This window comes from Artibeus jamaicensis, unplaced genomic scaffold (genome assembly GCF_021234435.1).
Source record: "Artibeus jamaicensis isolate MK-2021 breed Jamaican fruit bat unplaced genomic scaffold, CSHL_Jam_final contig_519, whole genome shotgun sequence".
In the NCBI taxonomy this organism is placed as follows: domain Eukaryota; kingdom Metazoa; phylum Chordata; class Mammalia; order Chiroptera; family Phyllostomidae; genus Artibeus; species Artibeus jamaicensis.
The window spans coordinates 31,423,722-31,441,524 of record NW_026521871.1 but is presented as its reverse complement, the minus strand read 5'-3'; the positions used below and the strand labels follow the sequence as shown (position 1 = coordinate 31,441,524).

General features: G+C 42.1%; 1 protein-coding gene across 1 annotated transcript in view; it reads left to right on the top strand.

The window, feature by feature from the left end:
* The window catches only part of LOC119048301 (collagen alpha-4(VI) chain-like), a 112,029-nt gene that overhangs the window by 16,203 nt on the left and 78,023 nt on the right, over window positions 1-17,803 (top strand). Inside the window, exons 3-7 of the mRNA XM_053669551.1 lie at window positions 2,428-2,516; window positions 8,996-9,607; window positions 12,008-12,595; window positions 13,250-13,861; window positions 16,863-17,492. Of these exons, the coding sequence (XP_053525526.1) occupies window positions 2,428-2,516; window positions 8,996-9,607; window positions 12,008-12,595; window positions 13,250-13,861; window positions 16,863-17,492 (2,531 nt within the window). The remainder of the gene's footprint in view (window positions 1-2,427; window positions 2,517-8,995; window positions 9,608-12,007; window positions 12,596-13,249; window positions 13,862-16,862; window positions 17,493-17,803) is intronic.

Sequence of the window (17,803 nt, the reverse complement as noted above, 5' to 3'; positions counted from 1 at the left end):
TATCTGGACAACTTTAAACAGGAAAGTCTGAGTTATCCACTCTGGGTGTTTACAAAATTCTTTGTGAGTTGGACCAGCAAAATCATTTTTCATGAAATAATGTGGCAACATGTCCTCCTTTATTTTTATAAAACTTCCATCTGGGAAAAGACATAGTTGGGCTTTTTTAAAAACAACTTTTTTGATGTATAATTAATATACAATACAATGTACTCAAGTGTTTGAGGACATAATTTTTTAATTTCAATTTTTATTTTTGTATGCTGTTACAGTTGTTTCCACTTTTTTTCTCCCTTTCTGCACCTCCACCTAGCCCCACGCCAATCCCCATATTGTTGTCTGGGTCCATGGGTTGTGCATCAATATTCTTTGGTTAAACCCTTCACCATCTCTCATCTCATCCTGTCCTTTCCCGCTCCAACTTTCCAGCAGCTGTTTGTCTTTTTTATGTATTTAAGCTTCTGTTACTTTTTTGTTGTTTGGTTTATTGCGTTCATTAGATTCCACATATAAGTGAGATCATATGGTATTTGTCTTCTACTGACTGGCTCAATTCACTTAGCATAATTAAGGTCCTTCCATGCCGTTGCAAAATGTAAGGGTTTTTCTTGTTTATTCTGGCACAGTATTCCATTGTGTAAATGTATCACAGCTTTTTTGTCCATTCATCTACTGACAGGCACTTAGGCTGTTTCCAAATCTTCGGTATTGTAAATAGTGCCGCTATAAACATAGGGATGCATGTATTTTTTGTATTAATGTTTCAGAATCCTTTGTTTGTTTGTTTGTTTATTTTTTAGAATTTTATTTATTTATTTTTCAAGTACAGTTTTTTGTCTAGTTCTCCCATCCCAGCCCACCCACCCTGTGCTCCCCACCTCCCTCCCATTTCCACCCCCCTTAGTTCTCGTCCCTGTGTCCTTCCTATTTGTTCCTCCAAATCCCTCCCCTTTTTTCCTCTTAAATTCCCTTCCCTCTCCCCTCTGGTCACTGTCCCCTTGTTCTCTATTTCAGTGTCTTTGTTTTTATTCAGCTTGCTTGTTTGTTTTGTTGTTTAGCTTCCTGTTAAAGGTGAGATCATATGGTATTTGTCTTTCAACACCTGGACTATTTCACTCAGCATAATGCTTTCCAGTTCCATCCATGTTGTTGCAAAGGGTAGTAGCTTCTTCTTTCTCTCTGCTGCATAGAATTCCATTGTGTATATGTACCACAATTTTTTGATCCATTAATTTACTGATGGGCACCTAGGTTGCTTCCATCTCTTGGCTATTGTAAATTGTGCTGCTATGAACATTGTGGTACATAGGTCCTCTGAAATTGATGTTTTAGGATTCTTAGGATCTAATCCTAGCAGTGGAATTGCTGGGTCAAAAGGCAGGTCGATTTTTATTTTTCTGAGAAAATTTTATACTGTTTTCTGTAAGGGTTGTACCAGTCTGCAATCCCACCAACAGTGAACTAAGGACCCCTTTTCCCCACAACCTCTCCAACATTTGTTGTTTGTTTATGATAGCCATTCTGACTGGTGTAAAGTGGTATCTCATTGTGGTTTTAATTTGCATCTCTCTGATGGCTAACGATATCGAGCATCTCTTCATGTGTCTCTGGATCTTCTGTATGTCCTCCTTGGAGAAGTGTCTGTTCAAGTCCTTTTCCCATTTTTTAATTGGGTTGGTTGTCTTCTTAGAGTGGAGTTGTGTAAGTTCTTTGTATATTTTGGAGATTAAACCTTTGTCTGAGGTATCATGGGCAAATATGTTTTCCCATACAGTTGGTTGTCTTTTTAATTTAATACTGTTTTCTTTAGCCATGCAGAAGCTATTTATTTTGATGAGATTCCATTTGTTTATTCTTTCCTTTATATTCCTTGCTCTAGGGGACATATCAGTAAAAATGTTGCTGCGTGAAATACATGAGATTTTCTTGCCGATGTTCTCCTCTAGAACTTTAATGGTGTCACGGCTTATATTTAAGTCTTTTATCCACCTTGAATTTATTTTGGTGTATGGTGTAAGTTGGTGCTCAAGTTTTGGTACAGTCTCAGAAGTGGAATTGCTAGGTCAAAAGGGAGTTACATTTTTAATTTTTTAAGGCTACTCCATACTGTTTTCCACAGTGGCTGCACCAGTCTGCATATCCACCAACAGTGCACTAGGGAACCCTTTTCTCCACATCCTTACCAACACTTGCTTGTTGATTTATTGATGGTAGCCATTCTGACAGGTGTACAGTGATATCTCATTGAGGTTGTAATTTGCCTTTCTCTGGTGATTAGTGATGTTGAACATTTTTTATATGTCTATGGGCCCTCTGTTTATCCTCTTTGGATAAGTATCTATTCAAGTCTTTTGCCTATTTCTTAATTGGCTTGTTTGTCTTCCTGGCATGGATAATTTTAATCATGAGGTTTCTTTTTCTCTCTAGGTACATATCTAGAATGGAGACTTGGAAGACATTTTGGAAGATCATCTTCTTTGCAGCTAGCTTTGGCTTCGTCAAGTCACAGAGAACTGGTAATGCATCAGATTCCTAAGCCAAAAGTGATGACCATGCCAGAAACCCAGTGGCAGTGACAATCTTAAAGGGGCTTCACAATTAACAAAATGGAAATGGTTCTTCAAAAAATAACTTAGAATTTGGAAGCTTATAATCAATAGTGCCCCCCCTCTTTTTTCAAAGCTTAACCTCAAGTGACAAAAAAAAAGATATTAAAAAATATGGTATTTCTGAATATATTACCAGGCTTTCATATGCTTTTGTAAACATGGGCCTGGTTTACTGATTCTGCATTTTGTTCTGTTTCCTTTGGCAGAACTACTCCCAGGGGGTAATTGTCATCACAAGATGAATAACTTCCCCAAATGCTGGTGACACCTCTGAAATTTTTTGCAGTCATTTTAACAGATTGTTGGGACTTTTCAAGATGAAAGTCTCATCAAGAGAAGAATAGTCAAGTAGCCTGAAGCCCCACTGAGACAGTATTGAGATTTAAATATTCATATGTAATTACACAGACTGTTATTTGTTGGGAAGAAGACATGATGCTCTCCAAATTTCCCCTTTGGCTCTGACTCTCCTCTCTCGTGAACAGAGACTGTGACAGTCAGCCTTTTCATGCTTCAAACACCTTCTCAAATGACAAAAAGCCAGTGGTGGATTTAAGGAAGTAGCACTGCATGAAAATGTAATACAAGACTCAAGTCGCATACGATGGAAGCAATACTTATTTGCCCAAAAAGTATTCTGCAGCTGTGAGCTTTCTCCTGACTTGGGAAGATTAGAAAAACACTTCATGTCTGTGTCTGATCTCTCCTGAAAGAGATGTTAAGAGGACAAACCTGTTAGTCATCCTTGGAGCACTCACTGAATTCTCTCCTCCTTAACAGGGATGCATTGGGGAGGGGTAATGGGAAAGAAAGCTTAAAGGGCTTTAGGCTCATATATCATCTGCCTTTTCAGTAGTTATGATTGTACTTGGCTTTCTGACCAACATTAGGCAAAATTCCAAGAGGTGTTGGCATTCAGGACGCTAGAAGTGACAAATGAATTTAGTGTCTAGAGAGCACAGCAACCTCCTCAGCCCTTCTCTCTCTCTTTTTTTATTGTTGTTCAGGTACAGTTGTCTCCATTTTTCCTCCACTGCTCCCCCCTACCCCTTCTCTATCTCAACTCTCATGTGATCTTTGCCTTTCTGTAACGTGGACTTTTAATTTAATCTTCCTTATGGCGTCTGCGTTAACGACTGGTTTCCAATACTGGCTCTTTGAATGGATTTACAAGTTCCTTTGCCTTTGTAGGTCTTATTTTCTTTATATGTAAGATAGATGAATTGGATTCATTGTTTTATACTTGAACTGTTCAATTCAGTGACTGCTAGACACACGTGACTATTTTTTTTAAATTTATTTTTTTATTGATTATGCCATTACAGTTGTTCTATTCCCCCCTTCATTCCCTTCCACCCTATCCCCCTGTCCCCACCATTACCCTCCCTTTAGTTTATGACCATGTGTCTCAAGTTCTTTAGATTCTATATTTCCCCTACTATTCTTGCCCCCCATCAATTTTCTATCTACTGTCTATGCTACTTATTTTCTGTACCTTCTCCCCACTTCTCCTCCTCCCACTCCCCTGTTGCTAATCCTCCTTGAGATCTTCATTTCTATGTTTCCATTCCTGATCTAGCTGTTCTTTTAGTTTGCTTTTGTTTTAGGTGTGGTTGTTAATAACTGTGAGTTTGCTCTCCTTTCACTGTTCATGTTTTTTTAACTTCTTTTTCTTGGATAAGTCCCTTTAGCATTTCATATAATAAGGGCTTGGTGATGATGAACTCCTTGAATTTGATCTTATCTGTGAAGCACTTTATCTGTCCTTCCATTCTAAATGAAAGTTTTGCTGGATAGAGCAATCTTGGTTGTAGGTCTTTGGATTTCATGACTTGGAATACCTCTTTCCAGCCCCTTCTTGTCCAGAAGGTCTCTCTTGAGAAATCTTCTGACAGTCTGATGGGAACTCCTTTGTAAGTGACTGTCCCCTTATCTCTTGCTGCTTCTAGGATTCTCTCCTTCATTTGAATCTTGGCTAATGTAATGATGATGTGCCTTGGTGTGTTTCTTCTTGGGTCCAACTTCTTTGGGACTCTCTGAGCTTCCTGGATTTCCTGGAAGTCTATTTCCTTTGCCAGATTGGGGGAATTCTCCTTTATTATTTGTTCAAAGAAGTTTTCCACTGGTGGCTGTTCCTTTCCCCCTTCTGGTACCCTTATAATTCGGATGTTGGAGCGTTTAAAGATGTCCTGGAGGTTCCTAAGACTCTCCTCATTTTTTTGAATTCTTGCTTCTTCACTCTTTTCTGTTTGGCCATTATTTGCTTTCTTCTGGTCCACTCCATTGATTTGAGTCCCAGTTTCCTTTTCATCACTATTGGTTTCCTGTGCAATTCCATTCATTTCAATTAGTTTCGCCTTCATATGTTTGTTTAATTTGTGGCTATAATCAACCAGTTCTGTGAGGATCCTGATCACCAGTGTTTTAAACTGTGTGTCTGAAAGTTTTGCTATCTCTTCATCGCTTGGATTTATCGGCTCTGGGGCTTTGAGATCTTCATGAGCCATTTTTGGTCTGTTCTTGCCCGTTAAGTGTGAGGAGCGGAGCCTTGGACTCTCAGGTCGCTGGGTTGTGACGCTATATATGGGGGCGTGGTCAGAGCGGGGAAATGGGACCTCTTCTGCTGTTTCCGGGGGGCGGGCCACTCGGGGCGCTGTCGCACCTCTGCTGCTGGGGCCTGCTGGCTCCCGTCCAATCGCCCACTCCCTCGCTTGTCTATCCACACATGAATGCGTGACCACAGTCAACCTGCAGCCCTGCTCCCTCGCTGTTTCCCCGCGGTCGCTCGCTGGGTCACCCACCAGGTCCAACCCTGCACCTGGATTCCGCACGCCTAAGTCCGTCTGACCGAGTTTTTCTGTGCAACCCTGCTCTGCCAGCTGCTGGTTTCACCCCTCTTACTGGTCAGGCTGAAGAATTTGTTATTATCAGACTTCCGAAAAGTTCAATTTTCTGTGTTCTGGCTGTGTTTTCTGTTGCTAATATTTAGTTGTCTCTAAACTTGGTTGTGTGAGAAAGCACGGCGTCTCCACTTATGCCTCCATCTTGGCAGAAGTCCACACATGACTATTTAAGTTAAAATTCGATAATAAAATTTAAAATTTAATTTCTAAGCTGTACTAGCTACATTTCAGGTGCTCAGTAGGCACATGTACCTAGTGACTACAGTATGGCATTGCATAATCTCATAGAATCATTTCTAATTCTAAAATTTTCTGATTCCCTTAGTTGGTTTCATTATTGTTCAATATGTCTTCTTTCTATCTTTGGATGACTACTGCATGCTAGACACGCAAGTGGTGGACCAACAAAAAACATGGTGCCTATTTCCATGGAGCTCACAATCTAGTCAGTGAGATTGCCATTAACTGAATAAATATACTCATGAATTAGTTACATTACAAACTGAGATAAAAGAATATGATTCTGTGGGGATTTACCAGATGAGAAAAGAAGAAGGATGAAAGGCAGAAGAAAAAGTCAGCAGGGCCAAGTGGGAAGCATGCAAAGTTTGAGAATCTGGACTAAGGAGCCCAGAACTCAGGGAACAAAGTGGAGTGGTCAGAGAAATAAAGCTGGAGAGACAACCCAGGGCCAGCCCAGGCCAGTGTTTTAACACTCCTGGCACAAAATCAAATGCAAGATGTGTTTAAGTCTGAGATCATTATCCCTTGGTTTTTCAGCCACTTTAAACCATCTTTAGCTGGTTTCCGCTTTTGTTTCTCCTGCCATCACTAATTTATGTGTTCTTTCATCATCACAGATAATGAACTTGTGAAGTATTGAGGGGAAGGGAGAAGTCGTGTGGTTACTGAGAATTAGGTAGATCATAGTCATCTATCCTTCTGATCTGCACAAGCACTGTACTTAATCCACATTTTACTTCTTGTCACAGGAAAGCAAATTTGGAATTGGAAGAGACCAGGTCATCTGGTCAATCTTTTATTCTAGAGAAACACAATCTGAGAAAGAGAGAGGGTAGCTATTTGCTCAAGTCCTGCAGCCACCTGGTTGGTGTCAGATCCCTCTCATGCTGGAGACCAGGATGGGCTCAGCTGGAGCACCATTTGGTTGGATCACTGTTGGGGGCGTAGTTCCCAGAATTAGAGCTGGGTTTGGGAGAAAACAAATGTGCAATTTGGCCTTGAGTTCAGGGAGCCAAAGGACAAATGTGAGCCATTTATGGTAGTGCCACCCGTCAAACTAAAAGGGGCTAGTGGCAGCTACGGAGTGCTAGAGGTCATAGCTGGAAAACTGATGTCTTAGGTCAAGTTCTCTAGAAACAGAGCCTTGAGCAGAGATTTGGTGAACCTGTTACTTGGAGGAAGTACCCTTTAGGACAAATCTGTAAGGCAGTGAGAGAGGTTGAGACAGCCTCATGGGAAAAGAAATGAAGCAAGGACGCAGCCTCAGGCAAAACCCAGCCTTGGCCTGAGTAAATAGCACCATGAACTGTTTCAGTTAGGACAAGGGAATCAGGGATTTGTATCCCCAGCTGTTGGAACACTGGTCACCCAGGCTGGTGGAGTTGATGTATCTTTCTAGTTGTTTCGTACGAGGCTGGTCCTTTCAGCCAGGGGCAGGTCTCTGGACAAAGTCCCAGACAGGAGCTGTTAACTGTTGTACTTTAAGCAACTTGGCCATAAGTGTGTTTGCTGGCAAAGAAGGTTTCGGTGGGGTATCAGTGGCATTTTCTACTGGTAGAAAGCTGGTTTCTTTTTCTTTTTAAAATATTTATTGTCATGCCTAGCTGGCATGGCTCAGTGGATTGAATGCCAGCCTGAGAATTGAAAGGTTGCTGGTTCTATTCCTGGTTGGGGCACAGCCCTGGGTTGCCAGCCAGGTCCCCCGTTGGGGTTGTGTGAGAGGCAACCAGTCCATGAATCTCTCACACTTTGGTGATTCTCTCCCTCCCTTTCTCCCTCCCTTCCCTTCTCTCTAAAAATAAATACTTAAAATTTTTTATTATCATAGTTGACATAAAATATTATATTAGTTTCAGGTGTACAGCATAGTAATTACACATTTATATAACTTATAAAGTGGTCACCCTGATATGTCTAGTACCTATCTAAAACCATACCTAGTTATTACAATATTGTTGACTAGAGTTTCTATGCTGTAATTTGCATACCCTTGATTGTTTTTATAATTGGCAATTTGTACACCTTAAGCCCTTTTCTCTTTTCACCCATCCCCCTACCCCCTCTCATCTGGCAACCATCCAATTGTTTTTTGTATCTATGAGTTTGTTTCTGGTTTTGTTTATTTTTTAAAGACTCCACATATGAGTGAGATTATGTGGTGTTTATTTTCCTGTGTCTGACATTTCCCTTCACATAATATCCTCTAGCTCCTTCAGTGTTGCTGCAAATGCTAAGATTTCATTCTTTTTTTTATGTCTGAGTAATATTCTATTAAATATAAGTACCACATCTTCTTTATTCCTTTGTCTATCAATACATAGGTTATTTCCACAGCTTGGCTATTTGAAATAATGCTGCAGTGAACATAGTTGTGAATGTGTATTTTGAATTAATAGTTTAGATTTCTCCAGTTAAATACCCAGAGAACAAAAAGGTGGAATTGCTTGGTCATGTGTAGTTCTGTTTTTAATTTTTTGAGGAGCCTGCATGCTGAGACTGTACCAATTTACAGTCCCCCCAAGAGCGCATGAGAAGCCCCTTTTATCCGCATCTCACCAACGCTAGTTACTTATTGGTTTATTGACAACAGCCATTTTGACAGGTGTGACGTGATATGTCATTGTGATTTTAATTTGCATTTCCTCATTATTTAGTGACACTGAGCAGTTTTTCATAGGTCTGTTGGCCATCTTTATGTCCTCTTTGGAGAAATGTCTATTCAGATCGTCTACCCATGTTTAAATCAGATTGTTTGGGGTTTTTTTTGTGTATGTGTGTCACGTTGTAGGCGTTCCTTACATATTTTTGGATGCTAACCCCTTATTGTATGCATCATGGGTGAATATATTCTCCCATTCAGTAGGTTGCCTTTTTGTTTTGTTGATGGTTTCCTTTGCTGCGCAAAAACTGTTTGGTTCGATGTTGTCCCATTTGTTTACTTTTTCTTGTTTCCCTGGTTTCTGTTATTAAGAGATGAATGGGCGGCCATGATCAGGGTTCTAACTGAAGGGTTGAATGTGTGTTACAGTGGAACAGAGGGTGGCAGGTGAACCAGGGTAGATGGTCGCCATGAGAAAGCAAAGGTGGTCACGCGTTTAGACGGCGTGCACATTAGCGATCCTCAAAGAGCAGTGTGGGCAGACCTGTGGGTTGTAAATGCAGTGATTTGGGAGGGGTGTATTTACAACCAGTAGCTGTCAATTTTATAATGTTTTCTCTCAAATCGACTCTCTTCCCTAGGCTGCAGAGAGGCCTATGCGGGAGACGTCGTATTTCTAGTGGACACCAACAACGACCCCCAAAGTATCAGCAACATGCGGCGCTTGTTGTATAACATGGTGAATAGCTTCAATGTCAGCAGAGAGACGATCCGCGTGGGGCTGACCCAGTACAGCGACGTGCCCCATTCCGAGTTCCTACTTTCCACATACCGCCACAAAAGCGATGTGCTGAATCACATTCGGAGGTTGCCATTGAAATCTGGGGGCTCTGGGGGCAAAAAGATGGGCCTGGCCCTGCAGTACCTTCTAGATCACCACTTCCAGGAAAGAGCGGGGAGCCGAGCGAGCCAGAGAGTGCCTCGGGTCGCCGTGGTGATCAGCAGCAGCCCAGCTGAGGACCCGGTGCAGGAACCTGCTGAGGCACTTTGGAGGGCGGGCGTCCTGCTTTACGCCATTGGCCTCAGAGGTACATCTAAGGCAGAGCTAGGGAAGATTGCCAGCAGTCCTGTGGAGAAGTTTGTCTTTTTTGTCCCAGACTACTCTACTTTGGGCAGCCTCACCCAGAAGCTGCAGAAGGAGCTCTGCGATACTTTGGCAAAGGCAGCACAACCGGTTGAACCAGTCTCTCCAGGTACAATGGCTTTTCCCTTTTTATTTCTGATCTAGATGTCACAGAACTCAAGGCTTTATCTCTTATTCACTCCATCCACTGTCCTTATTTTTCCCATGTGTGCATGATCGATTTTGATATTAAAATCTCATTAAATCAACGGTGCTATATGCTCTTTTCTAATCATCGACCCAAACTTATCTACTCCTGCAGGTTTTATGTCAGTTCTATATAGGCATGTAGGATAAGTCCATTTTTGATGAAAGAAATATCTGTCCCTGTGGTATTATTTTTTCTAGATTAATTTACCCATATTGCCTGGATGGGGGGCTGAGAGAGGGGAAGTGGGGTTTAGGTCCCCCAGGAGGCTGGCTTATTTTACTACTAGTGTGTTGCTCTAATCTACTGGTTAAGAGGACAAATTTAGGAAAAAGAAAGGTCTGAGTTCAAATCCTGATTCTCTACTTTCTGACTGTGAGATCTTAGACATGTTATGTTATCTCTCTGGATCTATAATTTTTCTTTCTAGGATAATAGTACCTGCCTCAAAGACTTGTTGAAAACATTAAATAAAATTATGCAAGTAAAGAGCTTATCACGATGCTTAGTCCATCAGAGATGCCCATACGCATTAGGTCATTGCCTGTGATGAGCTACTTGCTATCAGTTTTGTACCTCTCTTGGTGGTGGTGGTGGGGCCTAAACTGGTGAAAAAAAGTTTTTTTGCTTCTCACCTGAGGACATGCTTATTGATTTTAGATTGGGGGAAAAGGAGAGAGAGGGGGAGATAAACACCAATGTGTGAGAGACACAATGATCAGTCGCCTCTTGCACATGCCCCGAACCAGGGACCAAACTCGCCACCAAGGTGTGTACCCTGACTGGGAATAGAACCCATGACCTTTTGGTTTATGGGAGGATGCTCCAATCAACTGAGCCACACTAGCCAGGGCTGAAAATGCTTTATAAATTAATCACTAAACTCTATAAAAAAGTACCACATTTTAAAAAGCGAAAGAGGAGATTTCTTGTGGGTTCCATCAAAATCCACAAGAGAATAGATGTTTTATTGCTTAGTCTTTATTTTGGTATTTCTACATGGGTTAGGTGAATTGGAAGAAGTGCTAAAACTTTTGCACCATGGGTGTGTGGTGGTAATATTGCATTTGTACAGCTGAATAATATAGCTTTCTTTTGTATAGTGCTTCCATGTGTACAGATATGTTTTACATACATAGTAATACCTGGTTTGCTTGGTGCTATGCAGTTTTCAAAGCCTGTTTGCATTGCCTATCTTACTGATAGATACACAATGCTTTATTTTTGTTAAATACATAGGACAATTAGTATTTATTTTTACATGGATGCATAAGGCAGTTAGTATTATTTGCATCTTTTATGTGAGGAAACTGAGGCCAAAGTAACATACCTGGATGGCAGAGCTAGGATTTGATCCCAAGTCTTTCAGAGCAGGTCCATTTCCATAGAAAAGTGTCTTAGGTTGTATTCCCCGGGAAGAGAGCCTGAGGTAAGGATGTAGATGCACATCACTGGTTATGGAAGAGCTTCCCAAGGAGGCTGGTAAGGATGCAGGGGATGTAGGATGGAGAAGAAGAGGAAAGAAAGGAAGGGTGTGCTCTCAGGCAAAGGTTCTTCTACCAAGGATAGTTTTAGCTTGATCCTACAGCAGAGCTCAGGATTGTCTTGACCCAAGGCAAGGAGCTAGGTTTTCATAGATTGTAGGCAAAGCAGCTCCAGTACATGAAGAGAAGTCCTCCGAAGAGAATTCCTCCAATGAATGGTGTATAGAAATAATAAAAAGGAATCCAGAAGGACCTGGGCAGAGCACCGATATTGTCTGCTACAGTAGATTATCTTATTTTATCCTCAAGACAATCCTGTGAGGTTGTGAGGGCTGGTATAAAAATTTCAGTGCTACAGAAGAGGATTTGGTCCTATAGAGATGAGTGATAAATAGCTCAAAGGCCTACTAAGTGGTAGAGATATAATGAGATATATCATAAAACCTGGGATATTTTCCAGCTTTCTGAGCTGTTGGTGTGAGCACACTCCTAGAGATTCCCACTAGACAGAGTGCAGCCCCTTTCTCACCATGCTTGCTGCATTTATAGAAGTGTTTTTCTCTTAATGAGAATTAAGGAATTGCCCAAGCGGATTGCCAGGTTGAAGGTATCAGCAGAGCATGTCAGAATTCTCAGAAGGTGATGGAGTGGAGGGAAGAAAAGGCACAAGGGATGCTGCTACTTTTCTGAGCACAGCATCCTTTGGGGCATCTGAGGACCACTGAGCATAGTACGCCTGGTAATGCTGTGCCTTCCTGTACACCATTTGGCTCCATTGGTTCTAAGCCTTTTGAATGACGGTTGACAGACTCTATCCCTTTTGTCCTCTCTGTTGCAGCTTGCAGAGAAGAGGTCCTGGCAGATATTGTCTTTCTGGTAGACAGCTCAACCAGCATTGGACCCCAGAACTTCCAGAAAGTGAAGAACTTCCTTCACTCTGTCATCCTGGGGCTTGACATTGGCAGGGACCAGGTCCGAGTGGGACTCGCTCAGTATAATGACAACATCTACCCAGCCTTTCAGTTGAACCAGTACTCTCAGAAGAGTGTGCTCCTGGAGCATATTCAGAATCTGCCCTACCGTACAGGAGGCACAAACACAGGGGCTGCCCTGGAGTTTATCAGGACCAAGTACTTGACTGAGGCAGCTGGAAGCCGGGCCAAGGAGGGGGTTCCTCAGATGGTTATCCTGGTGACAGATGGGGAGTCAAATGATGAAGTCCAGGAGGCAGCTGACAGGTTGAAAGAAGATGGAGTTGTGGTATATGTGGTAGGCATCAATGTCCAGGATGTCCAGGAGCTGCAAAAAATAGCCAGTGAGCCCTTTGAGGAGTTTCTCTTTAACACTGAAAACTTCAATATCCTGCAGGATGTCGCGGGAGGCATTCTTCAGACACTGTGTTTAGCGGTGGAGGGTAAAATGAAAGGTAAGAAGCTGTGTCAAATCCAGCATTACAACCAGGGTGTCTAATTGCACTATGAGCCAGGATACACTGAGTGCAGTGGAAGGTGGGAGAAGGACCTCTCCGCCATCCCTGGGGAGAACCTGGGGAGGCTTCTTAAATGAAGGAACATCTGATCTGGGGATTTAAGGGTGAATGGCATTCTCATGGGTAAAAAAAAACCCACGCTGCCGTGTTGGTAAGATGGAATAGCATGGGTTTTTGAAGTCCAGAAGACATGTTTAATTTTTAAATCCTGCCTTTGCTACTTTCTAGTTCTGCGAGCATGGATAAGAAGTTAAACTTCACTTCAGTTTTTTCATCTGCACAATGAAGATAATAATACTTGCCTACCAGGATAGTTTATGAGAATTAAGTCAGATAAAGTATATGAAACTCTAGCACAAAGTAACTGCTCAGTATATGTTAACTTCCCTGATCTCCTTCATTGGTAGGAGAATAATCAAAAGATACTTTAGTCTAGTGAAGCAGACAATACAGGCAGTGGGGCATAAGAGGAGGAGAGCCTGTGACAGTCTTATGTCCCCAACACTAAACTACCGTTGTATTCAGTTTCCATGAGATCTTGATTTGATTTACTTTCTCCTCTTTGTTTTTCCTCCCCATTTCTCTCTTCAGATCCAGAATTCACCCAGGCCTATGGAGATGTGGTCTTTCTTGCCGACACCTCACAGAACACATCACAGGCCAGTTTCCAGTTGATGAAGAATTTCATCTCCAGAGTGATTGGCACACTAGACATTGGCAGGAACAAGTACCAGGTTGGGCTGGCTCAGTATGGTGGCCAAGGCCACACTGAATTTTTGCTCAATACCTACCAGAGCCAGGAGGAGATGATTGCTCATGTCCGTGAACGCTTCGTGCTCCGGGGTGGCTCCAGGAAGACGGGCAAAGCTCTGCGATACCTCTACCAGACCTTCTTCCAGGAGGCAGCGGGAAGCCGGTTTCTCCAGGGCATCCCCCAGTATGTAGTGGTCATTACTTCCGGCCAACCTGAGGATGAGGTCCTGGAAACCACACAGATGTTGAAGAAGAAAGGCGTGCAGGTCATGTCTGTGGGCATACAGGACTTTGACAGAAGAGAACTGGAGGGGATGGGGACCCCATCCCTTGTATATGAGATGCAAGGACCAGATGGAGTCAGACTGGTGACACAAAATGTGCACGAGGTGATCCATGGGATGGAGCAGCCTGAGTCCAGAATAGCCCTTGAGGAAGAGATTACAGAGGGTAAGGCTTGGTCTCTAGGCATGTGAGCCACTGAGAAGTCAGCATAACAGGGAAGCCTGGGGAAAGAGCAGAGAATGGGGGCATCCTGGATTCCTCAGCACTAGGACACTAATACTGGTGGACGGGGAAGAGACAGGGGCATGGAGTTGTTTCAGGTGTACACACTGTGTTAATTAACTATAGTCACAAGGACGCTGAGTAAAATGTCATCCAAAAAGCCAGTGACTGAAAATAATTATTTATTTTCACAGGTCTGCTGGGTGTGTGTGTGGGGGGGGTGGTTAGCTGATCATCTTTGGCTTCAACTGAATAGCTTTGCTAATTTTGCCTGGGCTCATTCACAGATTTGGGATTTGGCTGAGGGTTGCCTGATTTCCACTGGCTATGTTCCGTAGCTTTCTCTCATCTTCCTCCTGAGATCATTAGGCTAGTCTAGGCATATTCTTCCCATGGAAATTGTAGAAGTTCAGGAGAGAAATCCCAGCTGCATAAGCAGTCTTTAGACCTCTGCTTCATCATCTGCTAACATTCCGTTAGCCAAAATAATTCATGTGGCCATGTCATCATCAATGGGGCAAGAAAGTATATTTCTACCATGGAAGTGAGGTGTAGGGAGTAAATATTTCTGAACAGTAATGCATGTTACCATAGGCCTTTTTGAGAAGGAGCATTCAGGCTTCTCCCCAGAGATTAAATAAAGGCCTTTCATAGGCTATCGTTCAAAACTCTCAAGGGAGATGCTTTAGCATGTTGGGTGAAACAATTCATAGTGTAGGATTGTCCTTTGCACTGCTAGAGGTTTGACAGCCCTCATCCCTGCTAGTAGCATCCCTGAAGGTTATGACAATTCAAAACACCACTATATATTTCCAAATGTGCGCTGGGGTGGGTACCACTGTCGGTTGAGAACCACTGAATATTATCTCCTGCTAAGTTCTTTTATACATTTTAACCACTGGACAAGCTGAACTACCCACCATTTGCTGTATATGTGTCATGCTTTCCCACCTTTGTCTCTGCCCTGAATACACTATACCATCAGCCTGGAATGCCCACAGTCAAAACTTCATCCTTCAGTTCTTAAGTGACCTTCCTGATGGAGCAGCCCCGTGACTCAAAGCTTGGTGTGGCTTCTAGTTGATCCTCAAAACTAGAAACTATCAATCCCTACTTTCTATGAGCTAACATAGTCCTGCCCAGACCTCTCAATATCTACACCTTGAGGATCCTTGTAAGTTTATAGGCAGAAAAGACAAACATATGTGAGACAGAAGAGGAAATCCAAGTAGTGATAATAAGGAACTAAGAAGCACCTTGTGGTCACTATATTAAGTAGAAATAGAACAAAAGGAGGACCTAGCAAAGAACCCTGGAGGAATTGTTTTGGGCCCTTAATAATGGGTGTGATTTGGGGGATGAGGGTTCTATTGGTAAGGGGAAGACATAAGTAAGGGTGTGGAAGTGGGAATGGGCTGGATGCATATGGAATAAGGTGGGGGAAAAGGAGCCAACCGGGATTGGGGGAGGGTTTAGAAGTAGTGAGGGATGAGATGCGATTAGGTAGGATGAACCCTGATTATGGGGTCCCACAGACACTGGGATGTAACAGTAGGCTTTTAAGCAGGAAAAGTGACATAATCAAAATGGGCTTTAAGGAAACCTTCAGTGTGCAGGCTAGACTCCATATGACATCCCTGACTCAGAAGCAGTTTAAAGCTGAGCTGTCATTGGTCTGTTTAGGGAGGATGCTTAGCTTAGGTCTAGCCAATGGTGGCTCTGGTGAGGAAAGGGGATTAATCCAGGTGACAACTTGAAAGAAGAGTAATAAATAGCACTTGGTACCAGCAGGTGAAGGAAGGGGGAAGCCACAGATGCTTGGGGTTTCTAGAGAAGGTGTTTTAGATGTGGCAAAATGAGAGCAACATCCTTTTTTTTTTTTAAATCTAGGATCAATTTTTGGTTCTTTATTAAAAAGGACCAAGGGGGAAATTTTAGGATACCAAAAAAAAAAAAAACCCATGAAAGATAAGTCAAAAGATTATTCTGATGCCCCTATAGTCTCTTTTCCAAACTTTGTTTCCCAGTATTGTGTTGTCCACATACTGCTGAGCACTGATTTCAGCCCCCTGTTCATGTGGTTCCCTGCTGGGGGAGTTCACTTTTTTCCTACATCAAAGCAGATTTGGATCCTTTTTGGTATGTGGATAGAGTTTGGTTGTTTTCTTTTTCCCCCACACTAAGGACTGCTTTAAATTGTGAGAGTGGTGTTTAGATTCCTCTTAGGAGGGAATTTAGTGCAGTTATAACTCCAATAGCCCATTTAAGGCAAGTTAAACGGAGGATTCTTAGCAAAATAAAACAGGCAGTAAGCCCAACATCTGGACAAAGACTTTTCATGGGAATTTGCAGTATTTCATCTTGCCTCTGTTGAAATAACATGGAACTCACAGAAAAAGGTACACAAGTTAATACGCACAATTTACTATTTGTGTCTTTTATCAGAGCAGAAGGAAAGTTATTAAATCCAGGTTTTAGGCCTATAAAAAGAGAATTTGACACAGGGTTTCTTGAAACTAGAAAAATAAAGAAAAAAACTAGTTAAGCGAGGCTCGGATGTTTCTAATAGACTTTGATGAATTGAAAAAAGGACCTTAAAGCACTTCCTTGTGGATATCCATGTATTTACATGTTTTGCAAGTGATATTAATACTCTTCATGTAAAAAATTTTGGGGATAGGTATGAGCCCTGTTATGATCTTCGACCATCATGCTAAATGATGGTCATAAAGACTTCTACTAAGTTCTGAAATGTATTAATATACATTCGCATAACATTATTACAGTTTGTGATACTAAATATTACAGTATATAAAAATAAATAAATATATACTTATTATGGTCTACTAAACTGTAGCATAACCTTCCTATACAAAATGTGTGTTGTCTTTATTGTTCTGTGCTCATGCTAAAATAAAGCCCTTCCTTTTTTTTTTGTTTATAGCATGTCCAACTGCGATCCCTGCTGACTTAGTATTCCTCATCGAGGAATTTAGCAGGGGCAGGCAACTGAATTTCCAACAAGTTGTCAGTTTCTTAAAGACCACCATTAGCTCTCTAAGCATTCATCCCGATCTTGTGCGAATCGGCTTGGTTTTTTACCATGAGGAACCACAACTCGAGTTTTCACTGGATGCATTTCAGACTCCAGCTAAAATCTTGGAGCATTTGGGCAAATTAACCTACCAGGAAAAAAGAGGAAGGGCCAAGACTGGTGCTGCTTTGGATTTCCTAAGGAATGAGGTTTTCGTGCAGGAGAGGGGTGGCCGGGCCAAGCCAGGTGTGCGGCAGATAGCTGTGGTCCTCACGGAAGGCTTCTCTCAAGACAATGTGTCCAGACCAGCCTCTCTCCTCCGAAGGACAGGGGTTACCATCTATGCAGTGGGCACGCAACTTGCCTCAGAGAGTGGGGACCTGGAGAAGATAGCATCGTATCCTCCTGGGAAGCATGCCATCCCTCTGGAATCCTTTTTGCAACTCTCCACTGTGGGAAGCATGATTAAGAACCAGCTCTGCCCTGAGTCTGTGGGCCAAACAGTTTCCGTTACTAAGATGGACAATGCTCCACAAAAAGGTAGGAGGACCTTTCCCAAATTAGATCTGTTTTTTTTTTTTAAATCTTTACTCTGCTTTCTCCATATATCCATTTACCCTACCTCTCCCCTGCCCCATCCAAGAAAAGATTTTGGAGTGAATTTATTAAGAAACTGAAACACAAAGCTTATACATCTAAAATAATTTTGCCTTGATTCTAAACAGTGCAGAAGAATGTGAAGTAAATACTGAATGTTACTCCCTCTTTCTATCTTACCCCTCATCCATTTTAATAATTAGATGAAAATATATGTATATTTACAGTAGAAGCCCTGGGATCTGAATACAGCT